At 56.3% G+C, this 24811-nt stretch overlaps 3 protein-coding genes across 8 annotated transcripts in view; 2 read left to right on the forward strand and 1 right to left on the reverse strand.

Moving 5' to 3' along the window:
• The window catches only part of LOC142598920 (butyrophilin subfamily 1 member A1-like), an 81641-nt gene that overhangs the window by 38664 nt on the left and 18166 nt on the right, over positions 1–24811 (forward strand). The gene's annotated exons all lie outside the window — the stretch shown is intronic.
• The window catches only part of LOC142598919 (butyrophilin subfamily 1 member A1-like), an 83490-nt gene that overhangs the window by 30280 nt on the left and 28399 nt on the right, over positions 1–24811 (forward strand). The gene's annotated exons all lie outside the window — the stretch shown is intronic.
• On the reverse strand, positions 1976–24802 carry LOC142598915 (butyrophilin subfamily 1 member A1-like). 6 transcript variants are annotated; one of them, XM_075738337.1, is made up of 14 exons: positions 24528–24802; positions 23718–23880; positions 7661–7727; positions 6854–7201; positions 6003–6287; positions 5605–5709; positions 5367–5387; positions 5054–5077; positions 4653–4673; positions 4253–4273; positions 3847–3867; positions 3446–3469; positions 3173–3205; positions 1976–2684 (listed from the first exon to the last, which is right to left on the reverse strand). In XM_075738337.1, exons 1-14 carry the CDS (start codon positions 24743–24745, stop codon positions 2152–2154), a joined length of 1884 nt encoding a protein of 627 aa, XP_075594452.1. In that variant the 5' UTR covers positions 24746–24802; the 3' UTR covers positions 1976–2151. The 6 variants fall into 6 exon arrangements, with proteins under 6 accessions (XP_075594452.1, XP_075594455.1, XP_075594457.1 ...); XM_075738340.1 differs by lacking the exon at positions 24528–24802 and adding an exon at positions 7246–7347 and having other exon boundaries at positions 6854–7116; positions 23718–23997; XM_075738342.1 differs by lacking the exons at positions 23718–23880; positions 24528–24802 and adding an exon at positions 23403–23698.

Raw genomic sequence — 24811 nt, forward strand, 5'->3', positions numbered from 1 at the left:
CCCTGCCAAGGACTTTCATGGAAACAGTTTTGCAAAGGTGGAAAGATAGGTAATTTCTTGAGGCAACAGATATAAAAAGTTCAGAATTGCCATTGATAAATACACTTACTGCAAAAATTCTGAGGCCAAGTTAATAGTTCAGCGCTTTTGTTAATGACAATTTTCCCGGGGTAACATCTGACATAGTCGGAGGCACAAGTCCTACCAAAGAGGCGTCCCTGCTTGGGGAGGAGAGAGGTCCAGGCTCATCCACCCGTCCAGATAGTTGGGAGTTCTTGTCCTCAAAATGGAGGAGTCTAAACACCAGATTTACACTTTCGGTGTGGTGGGCCAAGCCTTAACAAGGCTTGTTGCGCAGTTGATGCAGGGGGAGGAGCGGAGAACAAAGGTGTTCAGTACAGAGGAGTGGGGCGTCTGTTCAGCTTTGCCGAAGTAACATTGGGCTGTGAAGCCTCCCCTCACCCCAGGCATCACTCAGTTGATTGAGGAGTAGACCGTCAGGCGCCACATTTGTCAAGATGAGCAAGTTGCTCGTCCCTTGCCGTTGTTCAGGTCCAGCACTTACCAGCACAAGATAACCAAGGTGCCCGATCGGCGCTTTCACTCACGTCAGACCCCGCTACTTTCTGCCGACTCATAGTGACCCCGTACTCGGCACCAACAAGCCCGGCCAAGGCCGGTGTCCCACACTGGATTAAAGGAAGCATGGACAGTGCGTGGAGAGCGTGTGAGGGGTGGGTGCATGAGTCCCAAGGGTACAGTTGCCCCGGGATTTCTTTGGTTTGGGTTCCTCTCTTTGCAGGCACCCAGCCTGGGCTGATCCTGCTGCTGCACCTTTCAATCAAATTCATTATTTTGTGAAATCGACACCTGAGACTCTACTGCAGGAAACCTAGGGTCGAGCCTGAAGAAGGAGGAAGCGTGCCCAAAAATAAGTGTGTGGGTATGTGTGTGTGCACGCGAGCGACACCATGCAAGGGGTGTGAACGCTCGGGCAGCAGCTACTGCTTTAACATGGGGAGGGGGAGCAGGGTGAGCCCCATCTGCCCCAGGGCTGTCGGGGAGCCCGGACCCAGCTCTGGGGGGGTTCGGGAGCAGCAGAAAAGGGGGGGGGGGGGGCAGAAAGAGGGCTCGTAACCCCCCCCGGGTCGGTACAGCTGGGGTCCCATCCCCAGCCCCATCCATCCTCCGCCTGTTACCTGTGCGGCGGTGGCAGCATCACCAGGAGTGGCTCTGAGCATCGGTACCGGCTCCGAGCAGACAGGCTGCCTGGGCTCCGCTTTGTTCTCGGTTCCCGCAGCCCTGGCCCCTTCCTGAGCGTCCCCCACCCCTTCCCGTACCCTGCCGGGCTTGGTCACCCCAGGCCCCCACTCCCAGCACCCTCCCAACCCATCCACCCCGTCCCACCACACCCCACGCCATCCCATCGCTCCCGGCTCTGCTGCAGCACCAAACCCCACAGCAGCAGCAGCCACAGCCATCAATATTGCTAAATATCACCCTAAAAGAGCCCCAGCTGGGGAAAGTCTTTCTCCACTCAGAAGGTTCCTCTGCTGCTGCACCTAAAGCCACTCGGTTACCAAGATGCTTTCGCACACTCAGCCCCATCCCAAAAAGCAGCAACGAGCCGCAGCCGCCTGTCCCGAGTGCCCAGCGAGGAAGGGGATCAGGGAAAGACAACTCAGTCTTGGTCCCAACAGGATTGTGTGGTGGAGAAGGATGCTGAGAGAGCAGGGGCATCCTGGGGACAGGGGGTGCTGGCAAAGTTTGGGGGTGCCCAGAAGGAAGAGAAGGGGGTGCCTGAGTTGTGAGTGCCCCCCGCCTCCGCCCCCCACTGCCCGTGCTCATCCTGCAGGGAGCTGCCCCCAGGCTCCTGCTCCAAGCACTGCTCCGACTGCGCTGGCTGCAAATGGCCTTCCCGGGCAGGCAGGAATCAGGACAAAAAGCCCCCAGGAACCAGCACGGCCAGACTCCATGGTCACCCCCAAAGCTTTATTGAAGGCCACGGTGCTGTGCCTGGGCAGGGTGGGCTTGGGCAGGGCAGAGAGGGACATGTGCTGCTGCGGGATGGAGGAGAGGAGAGCGGGCAGTGTCTGCAGCAGGGCAGGGGCTGTGCGGGGCTGCGGTGGGGATGGAAGGGGGGCAGAGGGTCTAGGAGATGCTGTCCCTCAGGCACAGCTGGGTTTCCTCTGTCCCCACCCAAAACCAGGGTCGGATGAGCTCTCCCTTGAAGGAGGCTGGTGGGAAACTGAAGATCTCGACCCCACTCTTGGCATCGATGAAAGTCACCAGCCCCTGCGTGCAGTCCAGACAGACCCAGAGTCTCCTGGGGACCCGGCCCAGGGAGGTGGGAGGAGAGGTGAGAGACATAAACTGCCCATTCAAGTCCTCCACTCCCCAGATCCCTTGGTAAGGGCTCAGGTAGAAAACCCCCTTCCTGTCCACAGAGTCCCTGGCCACCCCCACAGCCCACCAGGAATCACCTCCCACCTCCCCCTTCACCTCCACCTCCCAGCAGTGCCTCCCCTCCCTGAACCCCTCCTGGCCCAGCACACAGCGTTGATACATAAATCTCTCCGGGGTGTCGGGCAGTTCCTGCCGTGCTCTTCCCCTTCTCACACTTCTCCCATCCGCTGACAGGACAAGTTCAGGATGAGCCGAGTTTGGATCCAGGGTCACCACGTCTGCAGGGGACAGGAGGAGGCAGAGCCTCAGGGGCAGAGCTGCGTCCTGGGCAGGGTTTGAGCCCCCTGGGGCCAGGCTCTGCCCCGCGGGGCACCACACGGGGCATCTCCTTCCTCCGAGAGATGCCCATCACGGGGCCGGCCCCAGCACGGCCACGGCCCAGCTGGGTCCCCTGGGAACAGGCACCGGTGGGGCTGCAGCCCCAGCAGGGAGGAGCAGGGTGGGGAGGCAGTGGCTGGGTCTGGGCAGTGCACGGGCTGTCAGGGGGTGGGAGAGGGCTCCTCTTGGCCCCAGGGATGCCACTCACAAGGGCTTGGAAAGGCAAGAAAAGGGGGTGGAGAACAGGCTCGTGCCCTGGTCTGGGGGGGTCTGAGTCCCCAAACACACCCAGGCACGGCCAGTCCCATGCACTGCCCAGCCCAGATGCCCCTTGCACACAAGGAGAGGGAGGAGAACCACCCAGAAGGGCACTAAAATACGGGATTACCTGGATTGTTGGGAAGCAGAAACTTTCTCCAGGCTACAAGGAGAGACAAGAGCTGGTCACATCCCACAGCCGGTGCCCAGCACCTCTGGGTAGGGGCGAGGGTCCAGGCGTGGGCTGGTGTCCCCGAGCTGCCCACCCTGCCAGGCACATCGCCTTGGGCTTTCCCAGAGCCAGGGGATGCAGGGATGGAGAGGACGGGCAAGGAGGGAAAGGGCTGAGCACAGAGCGGACAAGACAGGACGCCACACCGTGCCACAGCTCACAGAGACTCACATTTCAGTGCTGCATCTTGTTCCTCTGGAAAGCAAAAACAAAGCAATTTGTAATCAGAGAGGACAGCTTCTCATCTCATAAATGCTTATGAAGGAGCAGGCAGAGCGCGAGCAAATGCACAACTGCTTCATTTTTGGGAGTACAAAAAGCCCCCCAAACCCAGGAATGGCTCCCTGCCAGCCTGGTCACGTCCCATGGCTGGTGCCCAGGGCTCTGAGCAGGGGAGAGGGTCCAGCCCTGGGCTGGTGTCCCCCAGCTGCCCACCCTGCCAGGCACATCGCCTTGGGCTTTCCCAGAGCCAGGGAATGCAGGGATGGAGAGGATGGGCAAGGAGGGAAAGGGCCCAGCACAGAGCGCCTGGGAAAAGACCCCACGCTGTGCTGGAGCTCATGGAGACTCACCCAGTGCTGCATCTCGTTCCTCTGGAAAGCAAAAACAAAAACAATAAGTAATCACAGGGGACAGCTGCTCATCCCATATATGCACCCACTGGAGCACACATAGCTCAGGCAGATGCCTTAATTATTCCTTTTGGGGAGCACAAAAGACCTCTAAAGCCGACAAATGGCTCTCTGCTAGAGCAGTCATGTCCCATAGCTGGTAAAGACATAACAAGACATGGAGAGAGGGGACAACCCTGGGCTGGTCTCTCAGAGCTGCCCACCCTGCCAGGCACATCGCCTTGGGCTTTCCCAGAGCCAGGGGATGCAGGGATGGAGAGGACGGGCAAGGAGGGAAAGGGCTGAGCACAGAGTGCACCAAGGAGAGGACCCCCCCATTGCTGTGCTGGAGCTGATGGAGACTCACCCAGTGCTGCATCTCGTTCCTCTGGAAAGCAAAATCAAAATCACTAGAGTGGTAGAGAAGGGACACCTCCTCATCCCATGGCTGCTCCTGCTGGAGCAGGCAAAGCTCAGGCAGACCCCCAAACTGCTTGTTTGGAAGTGGGACAACACCCCCAGACCCCAGGAATGGCTCCCTACCAGTCTGGTCACGTCCCATGGCTGGTGCCTAGGGCTCTGGGCAGGGGAGAGGGTCCAGCCCTGGGCTGGTGTCCCCGAGCTGCCCACCCTGCCAGGCACATCGCCTTGGGCTTTCCCAGAGCCAGCAGATGCAGGGATGGAGAGGACGGGCAAGGAGGGAAAGGGCTGAGCACAGAGTGCCCACGACAGAACTAGAAGCCATGCCACAGCTCATGGGGACTCACCCACTGCTACATCTCGTTTCTCTGGAAAACAAAAACAAAAGTAATATTTAATCAGCAGAGACAGCTTCTCATCCCATGGCTGCTCGTGCAGGAGCAGGATGAGCTCAGGCAGACCCACAACTCCTTCTTTTTGAAGAGTGGGAAAAGACCACCTTGGTCCTGGGAATGACTCTGTGCCACCCAGGTCACGTCCCATGGCTGCAGCCCAGGACTCTGGGCAGGGCAGAGGGGACAAGCTTGGGCTGCTCTCCCCCAGCTGCCCACCCTGCCAGGCACATCGCCTTGGGCTTTCCCAGAGCCAGGGGATGCAGGGATGGAGAGGATGGGCAAGGAGGGAAAGGGCTGAGCACAGAGCTCCTGGGACAGGACCCCACACCATGACAGAGCTCATGGACACTCACTCATCAGTGCTGCATGTTGTTTTCCTGGAAAGAAAAAAAAAAAAAAGAAGTGATTCGATGGGACAAGTTCTCATCCCATGGCTGCTCCTGCACAAGGAAACAGAAATCAGGAACATCCCAATTCCTTCTTTGTGGGGATTTGGAAAAGACCCTCAAACCCCAGGAATGGCTCCCTGCCAGCCTATCCCCTCGTCAGCCCACCCAGCACTCTGGAGTTCAGCCATAACTTCAGGAGCCATCCAAACCCACGTCCCTCCCAGGGGGGCTCCTTTGACGGGAGGTTTTGCTGGGGGAAGGGGCCAGAAGGACTCACCCAGCTCTCGGGACTGCAGCACTGAAAAGCAAAGCCAGAGGAAGAGGGGGTCAGGACAGCAGCTGGCTTCATCCGTGGCAACATCTCAAGAGGGTCTCTTGCACCTTCCCACCAGCCAGAGATAGTCTGGCCGTGCTCCCTGTCCTCCTGCCCACATCCCGCCATGTCCTTCTCCCCTTCCATCCTTTGCCCAAAGAGCTTTTTGGTGAAGATAAAACATTCTTCTGACACCACTTACCTTTCCTTCTCCACAGATAAGCACTGAGGCCAAGGAGCACCACTAAAAGCACGAGGAGCACAGCCACACCAACCATCCAGGGACGGGCATTGTGGAAAAAGGGAGCTGAGAAACAAGAACATCAGCAGGCAAAGGGATGGTTTTACAGTCCCGTCTTTGAGCAGAAGAACAAAAAGACAAACACCCCAAAGCTCTAGCTCACAGCCCCTTGTCCTGGGAGCCCTGGCCTCAAGGGGACATAGTCCTCTCTCTCCCCTGCACATACCAATGCTCACCTGAAGCACACGAGGCTCCGGTTCTCTCGTGTGCTAAAACTGATGTGAAGGTGCCCAGCCCTCCCGTGCCCCCACACCCCACACCTTGCCCCGGGAACCCCAGATCAAAGCTGCTCAAAGCACCTGAGATGTGCAGGGACGTCTCCTGCTGCTGGTTAAGGCGGCTGTTCCTGACCACGCAGGACCATTTCCCATCTCTGTTCCCATCAGTCACAACGATGACATCTTCGATGTTAAACAGGCCCCTCTCATCTGAGGAATGTCTCTGGGAGACCGAGGGCAGATGCTGCCCGTTGGGATCTTTCCACAGCACCTCTGGTCGTGGGTACCAGCCGGCCGATCGACACACCACCCGGATGCCTCCGTCCTCATAAGCCTCCAGGGAGAGCTGAGGGACCGAGCCTGTGGCTGGGGAAGAGCCCATGGTTGGGGTCAGTCAGGGATGGACTCAGCTCAAAGGCAACAACTGAATCCAATAACAGACACATCACAGGTCCCACCAGAGCTGCAGGACCGACCACCAAAACCACCCCAACTTATGCAGGAACCACAGAGCATTGATGACAAATGACCCCAGATCTCCCACAAAACAGCCTGGCAGAGCAAGACCAACAGCGTCAGGTCCCAGCCTTAGCTTGGCTGGCAGCCCCGGCTCTCAGCCCAAGGAGCTGCTCAGCACCTTGTCCCCAGGGCCTTCACCACATCACCAGGACACCCTTCACAGACACCGTGTACACCCAGCAAAGCCACCGCATCCCTGCGGCTCTGCCCCAAAACCACCTCCAGCACCACCTGCGTGCTCCCTCCTGGGCAGGCACTGCAGGCAACAGCCCCCTCGCACCCCACCTCTTTCAACGCCTCCTCTCCTGCGGCACCTCATCCACACACCTGAGGATGGGACAGAGCTCTGGGAGGGACACACAAACCCAGGGACACCCGCACCAGCCCCTGCAAACACCGCACCCACCACAAACCTGCCACCTCCACATCCACTGTAGCTTCTCCATAAGAGGAACCATCTCTCACAGTGCAGACGTAATAACCATCATCAGAGGGTCTCAACTCAGAGATTCGCAAGTCCAGGCGTCCACGGGAGAGACCATCTCTGACCAACTCTGTCCTCCCATCATATTCCTCCATCTGCTCCCCATACAGGTCCTCTCCGTTTCGGTAGTGGTGCACCGTTTCAGAGACCTGGTGCCGGATCCACCTGATGTCCAAGCTCCGAGCATCCACGCTGGGGGACAAGTGACATGGCAGCACGACGTCCTGCCCCACGGTGACATGGATATATTCGTCTGGTGCCACAACTCTGAAGTCAGCTTGGTGATGGAGAAGGACACAGAGACACAGAGATTGTGCCTACGTTAATTTAGGGGCTTTGCATGGCAAGGGGCGAGCTTGGCGTGACCTTGGTGCACGCTCCATCCCACGGGTGTTGCTTTGCCCTCCCCATGGTCCAAAGACACTGGAGAAAGTGGAGAGGGAGTGGGAGGACTGGAAGGAGAAGGAGGTTTCCTGGGAGCAGGAACAAACTCCAGAAACCGACCTCCACCCCAGCCAGCCCTGCTGCAGCCAGAAACGTTTGAGGGGAGCGCTGCAGGACGGGACCGAAGGTGCCCCCAGGGCAAGGGACGTATTGCAGAAAGAGCCCAAGCGAAAGCGAAATCCATGTGGGGCCCAGCTCTGGGCTGGGCTCCCCCACCCCACGGCACCTCCCCTCCCCAATAGCTGCCCCCCAGAGTGGGCAAAACCCCCCTCCAGCCCTGCAGGATCCCTACCTGATCCCAGCCGCAGGACGTGGAGAGTCACCAAAGAACTCAGGAGGAGCCACATCTGTGTCTGGAGCTGGAGAAGAGGGAGGGGAAGGGAGGCAGAGGGAGGGTGATGGGGGGTTACAGCTGGCGGAGAGGGGATGGGGAAGATGGGCTGCACCTGCACCCAAAGAGGCTCCGGAAATCCCACCAAACCACCTGCACCAGCACCCCAACGGCAGAACAAACTGTTGCTCCAGGGCAGGACAGGACCACACACGGCTCCCCAGTGCAGGCCCCTGCTCTGCCCCACTCCCCCTCACCAGCATTTATTCCACATCCCTGAAAAGACTCTAAAGGAAAGGAAATATTCTAAATCCCCTGCAGAAAGAAAAGTCGCTCACCGGATAGGCATGATCTGCGGGAGGCACCAGGCTGCCCAGTAAATCCAACCTTTGTCCAGTTTCAGGCACAGAATTCCTGCCTGTGGGGTGACTTCAGGGTCCACCCCCCACACAATGACCTGAGGTTTCACAACCATGTATCAAAGTCCCAAGTCATAAAATAAATGTCCAACAACGTCCCAGGCACAAAACAGCAAAGGGAAACCAACAGCCTCCCCATTCCCGCCTGGATGGGAGCTGCTGAAGGTGGCTTTTCCCAGAGCTGCACCTCTCCCGGCAGCCTGTGCTGGGGAACAGCTCTAGGACAGGTTTGGCACCCAGAAATACCTGTTTCCTTTCCCAAAAAGGGCTGATGATTGTCTTGTGCATGACCATTGTTGCTGAGTGACGTGGTTTAGCCCCAGCCGCTCGCTCACTCCTCCCCCGGCGAGATGGGGAGGAGAACGGAAAAACAACGGCAAAGCCTCGAGGGTTGGGATAAGGGCAGTTTACTGGGACAACAAGGGAGAGGGAAACAATCAACAACAGTGCTGATAACAGATAGTAACAATGGGTGATAACAGAGAACGATTTTACCGATCCGACGACCGACCGACCGGACGCTCGACCCGTCCCGGAGCCACGCCGACACGCCGAACCCGCCCCTCCCCGCCTGGCCCCCTTTTATGGTGAGCATGATGTCACATGGTATGGAATAGCCCCCGGCCAGCTTGGCTCACCTGTCCTGGCTCCTTGGAAAATTAACTCTATCCTTGCCAGAACCAGGACATTATCCACCCCTTATTCCATACCATCTACGTCATGCCCAGATTATTTTACAGAACTCATTGCCTTACTCTATGGGCTATCGCTCTAAAATGTCTGTCGAGCTCATTTAGTCCAGGGTTCTGGGTTCCATCTGCCATTACAGTCTCTCAGAGCAGGAGCAATGGTGCGTGCTGCTGGATTGTTGCACGCTGCATCCGGAGTCTTCACAGCCGGTGTATCTGGTATGGTCCATGCTCACAGTCTGGATGCCAAAGATGTGATTTTTTCGATGAAGTTTCTGGGCACCAGTTGAAGGCAGTTCTAGTTCCATCATCGTGGCACTTTGCTCAGTTTCAAAGTCCATCCTTCATTAGTTTTGGGTGATTCTTATGATCATACCATTGATACAGTATATCGCTATTAATATCATGCAATTTAATTTATTGGCTATTTTCACCCAAAATCAAATCCCCTTGGGGTACACACCGGACTTCCCCATCTTTTCTCATCACCCACCAAGTGCACCCTGGTCCCTGAGCAAAAGCAATCCCGCAGATGGGCTTGCCTTTGCTTGAAGCAGGGATAACCCAAACTGTTTTACCCAACATATTTTTCATGTGCACTACAGGAACTTTATCTCCTTCTACTGGGCGTGGGAATTTTGACTGGGCAGGGCCACCTCGATTGGCAGATCCCCTAGTGTTAACTAACCAGGTGGCCTTTGCTAAATGCGTATCCCAGTGTTTGAGAGTCCCACCACCCATTGCCCTCAGGGTGGTTTTTAGCAGCCCATTACACCTTTCAACTTTCCCAGAGGCTGGTGCATGATAGGGGATGTGATACACCCACTCAATACCACGCTCTTTGGCCCAGGTGTCTATGAGGTTGTTCCGAAAATGAGTCCCGTTGTCTGACTCAATTCTCTCTGGGGTGCCATGTCGCCACAGGACTTGCTTTTCAAGACCCAGAATAGTGTTCCGGGCAGTGGCATGGGGCACAGGATATGTTTCTAGCCACCCAGTGGTTGCTTCCACCATTGTAAGAACGTAACGCTTGCCTTGGCGGGTTTGTGGGAGCGTGATGTAGTCGATTTGCCATGCTTCCCCATATTTATATTTCAGCCATCGGCCTCCATACCACAGAGGCTTTACCCGCTTGGCTTGCTTGATTGCAGCGCATGTTTCACATTGATGGATGACCTGTGAGATGGCGTCCATGCTCAAGTCCACCCCTCGATCACGGGCCCATCTATATGTCGCATCTCTTCCTTGATGACCTGAAGTGTCATGGGCCCACCGAGCTAGAAATAATTCACCCTTACGCTGCCAATCCAAATCCACCTGAGCCACTTCAATCTTGGCAGCCTGATCTACCTGCTGGTTGTTCTGATGTTCCTCAGTGGCCCGACTCTTGGGTACGTGGGCATCTACATGACGTACCTTTACAATCAGCTTCTCTAGCCGGGCAGCAATATCTTGCCACAGTGGGGCAGCCCAGATGGGTTTGCCTCTACGCTGCCAGTTGCTCCGCTTCCACTGCTGTAACCACCCCCACAGGGCATTGGCCACCATCCATGAGTCAGTGTAGAGGTACAGCGTTGGCCACTTTTCTCTTTCAGCAATATCTAAAGCCAGCTGGATGGCTTTCACCTCTGCAAACTGGCTCGATTCACCTTCTCCTTCAGCAGCTTCTGCAACTCGCCGTGTAGGACTCCATACAGCGGCCTTCCACCTTCGATGCTTTCCCACAATGCGACAGGACCCATCAGTGAAGAGGGCATATGGTTTCTCATCTTCTGGTAGTTTATTATACGGTGGGGCTTCTTCAGCACGTGTCACCTCCTCCTCTGGCGACATTCCGAAACCTTTCCCTTCTGGCCAGTCTGTGATCACTTCCAGAATCCCTGGACGATTGGGGCTTCCTATTCTAGCCCGTTGTGTGATCAGCGCAACCCACTTACTCCACGTAGCATCGGTTGCATGATGTGTAGAAGGAGCCCTCTCTTTGAACATCCAACCCAGCACTGGGAGTCGGGGTGCCAAGAGGAGCTGTGCTTCGGTGCCAATCACCTCTGAAGCAGCTCGAACCCCTTCGTAGGCTGCCAATATCTCCTTTTCTGTTGGAGTGTAGCGGGCCTCGGATCCTCTATATCCCCGGCTCCAAAACCCCAGAGGTCGACCTCGAGTCTCCCCTGGTGCTTTCTGCCAGAGACTCCAGGTAGGGCCGTTCTCCCCGGCTGCGGTGTACAGCACATTTTTTACATCTGGTCCTGCCCGGACTGGCCCAAGAGCTACAGCATGAACTATTTCTTGTTTAATCTGTTCAAAAGCTTGTCGTTGCTCAGGGCCCCATTTAAAATCATTCTTCTTCCGGGTTACATGGTAGAGAGGGCTTACTATCAGACTGTAATTCGGAATGTGCATTCGCCAGAAACCCACAACACCTAAGAAGGCCTGTGTCTCCTTTTTGTTGGTTGGTGGGGACATGGCTGCTATTTTGTTGATAATATCCATTGGGATTTGACGCCGCCCATCATGCCACCTTATGCCTAAAAATTGGATTTCCTGCGCAGGCCCCTTCACCTTCCTTCGTTTTATGGCAAAGCCAGCCTGCAGCAGGATTTGGATTATTTTCTTCCCTTTCTCAGAAACTTCCTCTGCTGAGTTGCCCCATACAATGATGTCATCAATGTATTGCAGGTGCTCTGGGGCTTCATCCTTTTCCAGTGCAGTCTGGATCAGTCCATGGCAAATGGTGGGGCTGTGTTTCCACCCCTGGGGCAGTCGATTCCAGGTGTACTGGACGCCCCTCCAAGTGAAGGCAAACTGCGGCCTGCACTCTGCTGCCAAAGGGATCGAGAAAAATGCATTAGCTATATCAATTGTGGCATACCATTTGGCTGCCTTTGACTCCAGTTCATATTGAAGTTCCAGCATATCCGGCACGGCAGCACTCATGGGCAGTGTGACTTCATTCAGGCCACAATAGTCTACCGTCAGCCTCCACTCGCCATTGGACTTCCGCACTGGCCATATGGGGCTGTTAAAGGGTGAGTGGGTTCTGCTGATCACTCCCTGACCCTCCAGTTGATGAATTAGTTTGTGGATGGGAACCAGGGAGTCTCTGTTGGTGCGGTATTGCCGCCGGTGCACAGTTGTAGTAGCAATCGGCACCTGTTGCTCTTCAACCTTCAGCAACCCTACAACAGAAGGGTCCTCCGAGAGACCGGGCAAAGTAGACAATGGTTCAATTTCCTCCGCTTCCAAGGTGGCTATTCCAAAAGCCCACCTGTAACCTTTTGGGTCTTTGAAATACCCTTTCCGGAGGTAGTCTATGCCCAGGATGCATGGAGCCTCTGGCCCAGTCACAATGGGGTGCTTTTGCCACTCATTCCCAGTTAGACTTACTTCAGCCTCCAACAGAGTCAACTGTTGGGATCCCCCCGTCACACCAGAAATAGATATTGGTTCCACCCCTTCATAGTTCGACGGCATTAGGGTACACTGTGCACCCGTGTCCACTAGGGCCTTGTACTCTTGTGGGTTCGATGTGCCAGGCCATCGGATCCACACAGTCCAATAAACCCTATTGTCCCTTTCCTCCACCTGGCTGGAGGCAGGGCCCCTCTAGTCCTGCTCGTCATAGTCACTACTCACGTCTTGCAAAAAGGACTTAGAGGTCCCTTCAAGAGGATCAGAAGTGCGATCTGGCCTTTCACTTGGTCTGGGGGGCTGCCCGGTGGAAACTGGAGCAGCATTCTTTCTGGAAGAGTCCCTTCTTACAGCTGTCTTGCCTTGTAGCTCATGTACGCGTGCCTGCAGGGTTGAGGTGGGCTTCCCATCCCATTTCCTCATGTCTTCTCCGTGGTCACGCAGGAAAAACCACAGGATACCTCGTGGTGTGTATGCTCTATATCCCCTCTCTGGAGCAGAAAAACGCTTACTCCTAACAGCTGAAATGCGGGTCTGTACAGGTGGGGAGTAAGATATATCCTCTTTGAGTTGCCGGACATCCTGAGACAGTTTCTCCACAGCTGAGACTAGGGAGGAGGAAAGGCTCTCTTCATACTGCCGGAGCCGGCCAGCCACTTCGTCCACCGTGGGTGCCTCTTCACTTTTCCAGTCGATTACTGCCAGTGAGTTGGCGTACGAAGATGGTGCACTTCGCACAAATTTTCGCCACATAGGTCGGGTACAGTGGACTTCATCAGGGTCTGTGGGCAACTGTGCATTGTCCGGATCATAATAAACCATCTCCCGCACAGCTAATTCCCTCAGATATTGAATACCTCTCTCCATAGTGGTCCACTTGCCTGGCCGACATACGACATCTTCACTGAAAGGATACCTTTCCCTCACGCTTGACAGGAGGCGCCTCCAGAGGCTAAGGGCCTGTGCCTTCTTCCCAATTGCTTTGTCAATGCCCCCTTCCCTAGACAAGGATCCTAGCTGCTTGGCCTCCCTGCCCTCCAGTTCCAGGCTACTGGCCCCATTATCCCAGCAGCGGAGCAGCCAGGTAATAATATGCTCCCCTGGAAGGCAGCTGAAATCTTTCCGCATATCTCGCAGCTCACTCAGGGACAGGGATCGAGTAATCACTTCTGGTTCTGGCTCTTCTTCTTGTTCTCGTGATGGCCCCGGTTCATCATCATCTTTCACTAAGCGAACTGATTTCCTTGTGTATTTCTTTTTGTGTATAGGGGCAACTGATACTGGTGTGGGTTGATCTTTTGGCTCGACTACAGTGCCTGTCGCGGGGGTTTGGGTAGCTGCAGTGCCTGTCGCAGGGGTTTGGGTAGCTGCAGTGCCTGTCGCAGGGGTTTGGGCAGCTGCAGTGCCTGTCGCAGGGGTTTGGGTAGCTGCAGTGCCTGTCGCAGGGGTTTGGGCAGCTGCAGTGCCTGTCGCAGGGGCCTGGGCAGCTGCAGTGCCTGTGGGTCCGCTCTCTCCCTCTGGATGGTGCTGTCTACTATCCAGCAGTGTTTGATAGATTGTGGCCAGGGCCCAGCACAGCGCAGTAAGTTGTGTCTCCTTAGAATCCCCACAGCATTTTCCTTTCAAATATTCTACCATTTTATCAGGGTCTTGCAATTGTTCAGGAGTGAAGCTCCAAACCATTGGGGGTGAAAAGGTCTCTAGATACCCACCCATACTCTCCCACATGCCATGCCAGCCCTGACCATTCAGCCTTGGGGAAGATCCCTGGGTGGTACTCTTGAAAAGATTTTTGCTAACCCTGAACAGGAGTGGGAAAGCATTCAGGAGACCTAGCAATAGGAATATACTGGCCTGAACATTCCAAGGGTATTCAAAATACTCAAAAATTGTTGTAACCAACCAAAAGGGAAAAGAGGAGGTGAAAGAGTGGGAGAAGGTATCCCCCCCTGTCTTCCCCATAGATTGGGTCCAATTATTAATCAATTCTGAAAGATACTGACCGAGGTACGGGCCTGACCTAAATGCTACATACACATACCAGCTCAGACCCATGACTGTCAATGATATCTTATCATAAGTCATTATCACACAATATAACAACATGAGAACACGAACCCCTCTTCCAGAGGTGATAAACAGCACCGCAGGGATTGCATAGAGTAAACATGGGTTTATAAAACAGAGCCATGTGAGCAAACAGAACATCATTATGACCAGTGACTGTTTCAATAACATTATAAATGCTTATAACAACTTTGTTTTAACACACTTGGGTCAGACTTGCCGTTATCACAACCCCTCGAGCCCCACGTTGGGCGCCAAAAAGGACTGACGTGGTTTAGCCCCAGCCGCTCGCTCACTCCTCCCCCGGCGAGATGGGGAGGAGAACGGAAAAACAACGGCAAAGCCTCGAGGGTTGGGATAAGGGCAGTTTACTGGGACAGCAAGGGAGAGGGAAACAATCAACAACAGTGCTGATAACAGATAGTAACAATGGTGATAACAGAGAACGATTTTACCGATCCGACGACCGACCGACCGGACGCTCGACCCGTCCCGGAGCCACGCCGACACGCCGAACCCGCCCCTCCCCGCCTGGCCCCCTTTTATGGGGAGCATGATGTCACATGGTATGGAATAGCCCCCGGCCAGCTTGGCTCACCTGTCCTGGCTCCTTGGAAAATTAACTCTATCCTTGCCAGAACCAGGACACTGAGGAATGAGTAAGTTCCCCCAACCAGAGCCTGGTGAATTGTCCACCTGAGCCAGTTGCACTGGGTCCATCTCTTGGGGTTCTTTGGTGTTTCAGGACATTGGTCTGTTCTGGAGGAAAAGGCAGGAGCCCCTCAGTCTTGGGAAAGAAAAAAGGAGAAAAAGAAAGGCAACAGAAGGCTGTTTGTTGGGGGTGATGGTGCAAAACTTGGAGCTTTGTTGTGATGTTGGGCCATCCAGGAGGAGCCCAGCAGTGTCCCTGCAGCCCGAGAACAGGCAGGAGCTCGTGGGGAGTGGGGGAGAAGGGGACAAGATGAGGGGGTGTGGGGGGGTCTTGAAGTGTTGGGACATGCCAGCTGTGCCCTGTGCCTTTGCCCTGTCCCCTCGGGGACCTCAGATCGCAGGGGAGGACGTGTCCCCCGCTGTGCCCACCTTCCCATCCCCATGCAGGGGCAGCCCATCCCCAAGAGCAGGGGTGCAGGGGGATGCGAGGGGCTGGGCCCAGAGCAGGGTATGGGTACGGGGTGCCTGGGGCCATTCCCAGAGCTGGGTGTTGAGGGATATTAGTTGTTTAATATAAATAAATAGATTTTAATTAGATAATATTACTTAGGATTATAATCAGGTGTGATTTGTGCTGCTAGCTTAGCTTTGCTTGGCGTGAGTGGATAGATTTGCTGAAACCCTTAGGCCTCGATCGAAGTATTTTTCTCAGTAATTTTCAGTGTAATTTACAGTGCTGCGTTTACTCTTTTAGTGTCAGAATGTGTTTTGATATCACGACAATGTCTCGGTAGTGTTTTCCCAAGTCTGGGACTCTTCAGTTCGCCATCTTCCACCAGCAAGGGGAGGGGCACAAGGAGTGTAAACCAGAAGACCAAGAGGCTCCAACCTTCGGGGAAAACTGTGGAAACTGCAGGTCAACAAGACAAGGGCCTGCCTGCCTGGACACAGAAGAAGAATCCAACTAGATGTTAGACAACCCCAGACCAAAAATCATCGTTGGATGTCGCATAAAAGGGCACAAGTCGGATGTGTGGCTGAGGGAGGCCCTCCCGTTGAGTCACGAGGTTCAGAAAGGACCCCCTTGCTTTCTAAACTCCTTCTCAGAGAGGAGCCTAGGTGTGGCTGGGTCCAGTCTTAGTCCCAGACTTGGTCAACGGTTCATGTCCAAAGGATTATGTATGTGGCCACCTATCAGAGTCAACGTTTGCCTGTCGGAGCCCTGCCAAGGACTTTCATGGAAACAGTTTTGCAAAGGTGGAAAGATAGGTAATTTCTTGAGGCAACAGATATAAAAAGTTCAGAATTGCCATTGATAAATACACTTACTGCAAGAATTCTGAGGCCAAGTTAATAGTTCAGCGCTTTTGTTAATGACAATTTTCCCGGGGTAACATCTGACATAGTCGGAGGCACAAGTCCTACCAAAGAGGCGTCCCTGCTTGGGGAGGAGAGAGGTCCAGGCCCATCCACCTGTCCAGATAGTTGGGAGTTCTTGTCCTCAAAATGGAGGAGTCTAAACACCAGATTTACACTTTCGGTGTGGTGGGCCAAGCCTTAACAAGGCTTGTTGCGCAGTTGATGCAGGGGGAGGAGCGGAGAACAAAGGTGTTCAGTACAGAGGAGTGGGGCGTCTGTTCAGCTTTACCGAAGTAACGTTGGGCTGTGAAGCCTCCCCTCACCCCAGGCATCACTCAGTTGATTGAGGAGTAGACCGTCAGGTGCCACATCTGTCAAGATGAGCAAGTTGCTCGTCCCTTGCCGTTGTTCAGGTCCAGCACTTACCAGCACAAGATAACCAAGGTGCCCGATCGGCGCTCTCACTCATGTCGGACCCCGCTACTTTCTGCCAACTCATAGTGACCCCGTACTCGGCACCAACAAGCCCGGCCAAGGCCGGTGTCCCACACTGGATTAAAGGAAGTATGGACAGTGCGTGGAGAGCGTGTGAGGGGTGGGTGCATGAGTCCCAAGGGTACAGTTGCCCCGGGATTTCTTTGGTTTGGGTTCCTCTCTTTGCAGGCACCCAGCCTGGGCTGATCCTGCTGCTGCACCTTTCAATCAAATTCATTATTTTGTGAAATCGACACCTGAGACTCTACTGCAGGAAACCTAGGGTCGAGCCTGAAGAAGGAGGAAGCGTGCCCAAAAATAAGTGTGTGGGTATGTGTGTGTGCACGCGAGCGACACCATGCAAGGGGTGTGAACGCTCGGGCAGCAGCTACTGCTTTAACATGGGGAGGGGGAGCAGGGCGAGCCCCATCTGCCCCAGGGCTGTCGGGGAGCCCGGACCCAGCTCTGGGGGGGTTCGGGAGCAGCAGAAAAGGGGGGGGGGGGGGCAGAAAGAGGGCTCGTAACCCCCCCCGGGTCGGTACAGCTGGGGTCCCATCCCCAGCCCCATCCATCCTCCGCCTGTTACCTGTGCGGCGGTGGCAGCATCACCAGGAGTGGCTCTGAGCATCGGTACCGGCTCCGAGCAGACAGGCTGCCTGGGCTCCGCTTTGTTCTCGGTTCCCGCAGCCCTGGCCCCTTCCTGAGCGTCCCCCACCCCTTCCCGTACCCTGCCGGGCTTGGTCACCCCAGGCCCCCACTCCCAGCACCCTCCCAACCCATCCATCCTGTCCCAGCACACCCCACGCCATCCCATCACTCCCGGCTCTGCTGCAGCACCAAACCCCAGAGCAGCAGCAGCCACAGCCATCAATATTGCTAAATATCCCCCTAAAAGAGCCCCAGGTTGGGGAAAGTCTTTCTCCACTCAGAAGGTTCCTCTGCTGCTGCACCTAAAGCCACTCGGTTACCAAGGTGCTTTCACACACTCAGCCCCATCCCCAGAAGCAGCAACGAGCCGCAGCCGCCTGTCCCGAGTGCCCAGCGAGGAAGGGGATTAGGGAAAGACAACTCAGTCTTGCTCCCAACAGGATTGTGTGGTGGAGAAGGATGCTGAGAGAGCAGGGGCATCCTGGGGACACGGGGCGCTGGCAAAGTTTGGGGGTGCCCAGAAGGAAGAGAAGGGGGTGCCTGAGTTGTGAGTGCCCCCCCACCTCCGCCCCCCACTCCCCGTGCTCATCCTGCAGGGAGCTGCCCCCAGGCTCCTGCTCCAAGCACTGCTCCAACTGCGCTGGCTGCAAATGGCCTTCCCGGGCAGGCAGGAATCAGGACAAAAAGCCCCCAGGAACCAGCACGGCCAGACTCCATGGTCACCCCCAAAGCTTTATTGAAGGCCATGGTGCTGTGCCTGGGCAGGGTGGGCTTGGGCAGGGCCGAGAGGGACATGTGCTGCTGCGGGATGGAGGAGAGGAGAGCGGGGAGTGTCTGCAGCAGGGCAGGGGCTGTCTGGGGCTGCGGTGGGGATGGAAGGGGGGCAGAGGGTCTAGGAGGTTCTGCCCCTGAGGCACAGCTGGGTTTCCTGTGTATCCACCCAAAACCAGGGTCGGATGGTCTCTCCATTGAACGAGGCTGGTGGGAAAGTGAAGATCTCGACCCCACTCTTGGCATCGATGAAAGTCACCAGCCCCTGCGTGCAGTCCAGACAGACCCAGAGTCTCCTGGGGACCCGGCCCAGGGAGGTGGGAGGAGAGGTGAGAGACACAAACTGCCCATTCAAGTCCTCCACTCCCCAGATCCCTCCTTCAGGGCTCAGGTCCGGATCCCCCTTCCTCTTCACAGAGTCCCTGGCCACCCCCACAGCCCACCAGGCATCACCTCCCACCTCCCCCTTCACCTCCACCTCCCAGCAGTGCCTCCCCTCCCTGAACCCCTTCCGGCCCAGCACACAGCACCGAGTGTCAAATCTCCCAGGGGTGTCGGGCAGGTCCTGCCGTGCTCTTCCCCTTCTCACACTTCTCCCATCCGCTGACAGGACAAGTGCAGGATGAGCCGAGTTTGGATCCAGGGTCACCACGTCTGCAGGGGACAGGAGGAGGCAGAGCCTCAGGGGCAGAGCTGCGTCCTGGGCAGGGTTTGAGCCCCCTGGGGCCAGGCTCTGCCCCGCGGGGCACCACACGGGGCATCTCCTTCCTCCGAGAGATGCCCATCACGGGGCCGGCCCCAGCACGGCCACGGCCCAGCTGGGTCCCCTGGGAACAGGCACCGGTGGGGCTGCAGCCCCAGCAGGGAGGAGCAGGGTGGGGAGGCAGTGGCTGGGTCTGGGCAGTGCACGGGCTGTCAGGGGGTGGGAGAGGGCTCCTCTTGGCCCCAGCGATGCCACTCACAAGGGCTTGGAAAGGCAAGAAAAGGGGGTGGAGAACAGGCTCGTGCCCTGGTCTGGGGGGTCTGAGTCCCCAAACACACCCAGGCACGGCCAGTCCCGTGCACTGCCCAGCCCAGATGCCCCTTGCACACAAGGAGAGGGAGGAGAACCACCCAGAAGGGCACTAAAATACGGGATTACCTGGATTGTTGGGAAGCAGAAACTTTCTCCAGGCTACAAGGAGAGACAAGAGCTGGTCACATCCCCCAGCCGGTGCCCAGCACCTCTGGGCAGGGGCAAGGGTCCATCCCTGGGCTGGTGTCCCCGAGCTGCCCACCCTGCCAGGCACATCGCCTTGGGCCTTCCCAGAGCCAGGGGATGCAGGGATGGAGAGGACGGGCAAGGAGGGAAAGGGCTGAGCACAGAGCGGACAAGACAGGACGCCACACCGTGCCGCAGCTCACAGAGACTCACATTTCAGTGCTGCATCTTGTTCCTCTGGAAAGCAAAAACAAAGCAATTTGTAATCAGAGAGGACAGCTTCTCATCTCATAAATGCTCATGAAGGAGCACAGAATCCCTGGGAAAGGACCCCATGCTGTGCTGGAGCTCACAGAGACTCACCCAGTGCTGCATCTCGTTCCTCTGAAACACAAAAACAAAAGCAATAAGTGATCACAAGGGACAGCTGCTCATCCCATATATGTACCCGCTGGAGCACACATAGCTCAGGCAAATGCCTTAATTATTCTTTTTGGGGAGCACAAAAGACCTCTAAAGCCCAGGAGTGGCTCTCTGCTAGAGCAGTCATGTCCCAGAGCTGGTAAAGACATAACAAGACATGGAGAGAGGGTCCAGCCCTGGGCTGGTGTCCCCGAGCTGCCCACCCTGCCAGGCACATCGTCTTGGGCTTTCCCAGAGCCAGGGGATGCAGGGATGGAGAGGACGGGCAAGGAGGGAAAGGGCCGAGTACATAGCGCCCACCACAAAACCCCATGCTGTACTGGAAATCACAGGGACTTACCCAGAGCTGCATCTATTTCCTCTGGAAAGAAAGAGCAAAAGCAATATTTCATCAGAGAGAAAAGGTTCTCATCCCATAAGCGCTCATGCTGGAGCTGGCAGAGCTCAGGCAGACCCCAAGCTACTTGTGTGTGAAGTGTGAAAAGCCCCTCAAACCCCGGGAATGGCTCCCTGCCACCCTGGTCACATCCCATGGCTGCTGCCCGGGGCTCTGGGCAGGGGCGAGGATCCAGCCCTGGGCTGGTGTCCCCCAGCTGCCCACCCTGCCAGGCACATCGCCTTGGGCTTTCCCAGAGCCAGGGGATGCAGGAAAAGGGCCAGGCAGACAGCGCCAGGACAGGACCCCACGCCATGCCAGAACTCACAGAGACTCACCCGTAAGCTGAACCAGCTCCCCTGGAAAAAAAAAAAGCATTAAGTGATCAGAGCGGACAGCTTCTCATCCCATGGCTGCTCCCACAGGAGCAGACAGTGCTGAGGGATACCACCAGCTCATCTTTCAGAGGAGTGGGAAAAGACACCCAAAGTTCACAAAGACTCACCATTCAGTGCTGTATTTCGTTTCTCTGGAAAGCAAAAATAAAACTACTAAGTGATACGAGGGGAGAGATTCTCATCCCATGGCTGCTCCCACACAAGCAGACAGAATTCGGGCAGACCCCCTACTTCTTCTTTGTGGGGAGTGACAAAAGACCACCTCGCTTCTGGGAATGGCTCCCTGCCAGCCTATCCCCCCATCAGCCCACCCAGGCACTCTGGAGTTCAGCCATAACTTCAGGAGCCATCCAAACCCAAGTCCCTCCCGGGGGGGCTCCTTTGACGGGAGGTTTTGCTGGGGGAAGGGGCCAGAAGGACTCACCCAGCTCTCGGGACTGCAGCACTGAAAAGCAAAGCCAGAGGAAGAGGGGGTCAGGACAGCAGCTGGCTTCATCCGTGGCAACATCTCAAGAGGGTCTCTTGCACCTTCCCACCAGCCAGAGATAGTCTGGCCGTGCTCCCTGTCCTCCTGCCCACACCCCACCGTGTCCTTGTCCCCTTCCTTCCTTTGCCCAGAGAGATTTTTGGTGAAGGCAAAACATTCTTCTGACACCACTTACCTTTCCTTCTCCACAGATAAGCACCGAGGCCAAGGAGCACCAGTAAAAGCACGAGGAGCACACCCACACCAACCATCCAGGGACGGGCATTGTGGAAAAAGGGAGCTGAGAAACAAGAACATCAGCAGACAAAGGGATGGTTTTACAGTCCCGTCTTTGAGCAGAAGAACAAAAAGACAAACGTCCCAAAGCTCTAGCTCACAAGCCCCTTGTCCTGGGAGCCCTGGCCTCAAGGGGACATAGTCCTCTCTCTCCCCTGCACATACCAATGCTCACCTGAAGCGCACGAGGCTCCGGTTCTCTCGTGTGCTAAAACTGATGTGAAGGTGCACAGCCCTCCCGTCCCCCACACCCCACACCTTGCCCCGGGAACCCCAGATCAAAGCTGCTCAAAGCACCTGAGATGTGCAGGGACGTCTCCTGCTCCCGGCTGAGGCGGCTGTTCCTGACCACACAGGACCAGTTCCCATGTTTGTTCCTGGTCACAATGATGATGCCTTCGATATTAAACAGGCCCCTCTCATCTGAGGAATGTCTCTGGGAGACCGAGGGCAGATGCTGTCCGTTGGGATCTTTCCACAGCACCTCCGGTCGTGGGTACCAGCCGGCCGATCGACACACCACCCGGATGCCTCCGTCCTCGTAAGCCTCCAGGGAGAGCTGAGAGACAGAGCCTGTGGCTGGGGAAGAGCCCGTGGTTGGGGTCAGTCAGGGATGGACTCAACTCAAAAGCGATGACCAAATCCGATACCAGACACCTCCAGCACCACCTGCGTGCTCCCTCCTGGGCAGGCACTGCAGGCAACAGCCCCCTCGCACCCCACCTCTTTCAACGCCTCCTGTCCTGCGGCACCTCATCCACACACCTGAGGATGGGACAGAGCTCTGGGAGGGACACACAAACCCAGGGACACCCGCACCAGCCCCTGCAAACACCGCACCGGACACAAACCTGACACCTCCACATCCACCGTAGCTTCTCCATAAGAGGAACCATCTGTCACAGTGCAGACGTACTGACCATCATCAGAGGGTCTCAACCCAGAGATTCGCAAGTCCAGGCTCCCACGGGAGAGACCATCTCTGACCAACTCTGTCCTCCTAAAATATTCCCTCAGCTGCTCCCCATACAAGTTCTCTCCGTTTCGGTAGTGGTGCACCGTTTCAGAGAATGGATGCCGGATCCACCTGATGTCCAAGCTCCGAGCATCCACGCTGGGGGACAAGTGACATGGCAGCACGACGTCCTGCCCCACGGTGACATGGAGAGGGTGCTCTGGTCCCACCACTCTGAAGTCAGCTTGGTGATGGAGAAGGACACAGAGACACGGAGATTGCGCCTACGTTAATTTAGGGGTGTTGCATGGCAAGGGGAGAGCTTGGCGTGACCTTGGTGCACGCTCCATCCCACGGGTGTTGCTGTGCCCTCCCCATGGTCCAAAGAGAGTGGAGAAAGTGGAGAGGGAGTGGGAGGACTGGAAGGAGAAGGAGGTTTCCTGGGAGCAGGAACGTGCTCCAGAAAATGACCTCCACCCCAGCCAGCCCTGCTGCAAGCCAGAAACGTTTGAGGGGAGCGCTGCAGGACGGGACCGAAGGTGCCCCCAGGGCAAGGGACGTATTGCAGAAAGAGCCCAAGCGAAAGCAAAACCCATGCGGGGCTGAACGCTGGGCTGGGCTCCCCCCGACGCACGGCAGCTCCCCTGCCCCACAGCTGCCACCCGGAGCGGGTAAAACCCCCCCTCCAGCCCTGCAGGATCCCTACCTGATCCCAGCCGCAGGACGTGGAGAGTCACCAAATAACTCAGGAGGCTCCCGGGGCTCGCGGGGAGCCACATCTGTGTCCGGAGCTGGAGAAGAGGGAGGGGAAGGGAGGCAGAGGGAGGGCGATGGGGGGTTACAGCTGGTGGAGAGGGGATGGGGAAGATGGGCTGCACCTGCCCCCAAAGAGGCTCCGGAAATCCCACCAAACCACCTGCACCAGCACCCCAACGGCAGAACAAACCGTTGCTCCAGGGCAGGACAGGACCTCCCATGGCTCCCTGGTGCAGCCCCCTGCTCTGCCCCGCTCCCCCTCACCAGCATTTATTCCAAATCCCTGACAAGACTCTAAAGGAAAGGAAATATTCTAAATCCCCCGCAGAAAGAAAAGTCACTCACCAGATGGGCATGAGCTGTGGGAGGCACCAGGCTGCCCAGTAAATCCAACCTTTGTCCAGGTTGAGGTGCAGAATTCCTGCCTGTGGGGTGACTTCAGGCTCCATCCGCCACACAATGACCTGAGGTTTCACAACCACATATCAAAGTCCCAAGTCATAAATTAAACTTCCAAGCGTAAAACAGAAAAGGAAACCAACATCCCCCCCGTTCCCGCCTGGATGGGAGCTGCTGAAGGTGGCTTTTCCCGGAGCTGCACCTCTCCCGGCAGCCTGTGCTGGGGAACAGCTCTAGGACAGGTTTGGCACCCAGAAATACCTGTTTCCTTTCCCAAAAAGGGCTGATGATTGTCTTGTGCATGACCACTGTCACTGAAGCAATAAGCAAAGCCCCAACCAGACCCTGGTGAATTGTCCCCCTGAGCCAGTTGCACTGGGTCCATCTCTTGGGGTTCTTTGGTGTTTCAGGACATTGGTCTGTTCTGGAGCAAAAGGCAGGAGCCCCTCAGTCTTGGGAAAGAACAAAGGAGAAAAAGAAAGGCAACAGAAGGCTGTTTGTTGGGGGTGATGGTGCAAATCTTAGAGCTTTGTTGTGATGTTGGGCCATCCAGGAGGAGCCCAGCAGTGTCACTGCAGCCCGACAACAGTGGGGAGCTCGTCAGGAGTGGGGGAAAAGGGGACCACATGTGGTTGGGGGGGGGGGTGTTGAAGTGTTGGAACATGCCAGCTGTGCCCAGAGTGGAGAAATTCTTTCTCTACTTAGAAGGTTCCTCTGCTGCTGCACCTAAAACCACTCGGTTACCAAGATGCTTTTTGCACAAAGACAACTCAGTCTTGCTCCCAACAGGACTGTGTGGTGGAGAAGGATGCTGAGAGAGCAGGGGCATCCTGGGGACACGGGGTGCTGGCAAAGTTTGGGGGTGCCCAGAAGGAAGAGAAGGGGGTGCCTGAGTTGTGAATGCCCCCCGCCTCCGCCCCCCACTGCCCGTGCTCATCCTGCAGGGAGCTGCCCCCAGGCTCCTGCTCCAAGCACTGCTCCAACTGCGCTGGCTGCAAATGGCCTTCCCGGGCAGGCAGGAATCAGGACAAAAAGCCCCCAGGAACCAGCACGGCCAGACTCCATGGTCACCCGCACTTCCTGTGATGTGGAGGACTTCCGGCCATAGAGTGCAACTTCAGGAGGACTGACGTTGACTTCCGGTGAACTGGAGGACTTTCAACCCATAGGGTGTACTTTCCGGCGGACTGACAGGCACTTCCGGTTATGTGGAGGACTTCCGGCCCATAGAGTGCGACTTTAGGAGGACTGAGAAGCACTTCCGGTGACCTGGAGGCCTGCATGCCCATAGAGTGCACCTTCCGGCGGACTGAGAGTCACTTCCGGTGGGCTGTAGTACTTCCGCCCGATAGCGT

Source organism: Balearica regulorum, chromosome 32 (assembly GCF_011004875.1).
Source record: "Balearica regulorum gibbericeps isolate bBalReg1 chromosome 32, bBalReg1.pri, whole genome shotgun sequence".
NCBI lineage: Eukaryota > Metazoa > Chordata > Aves > Gruiformes > Gruidae > Balearica > Balearica regulorum.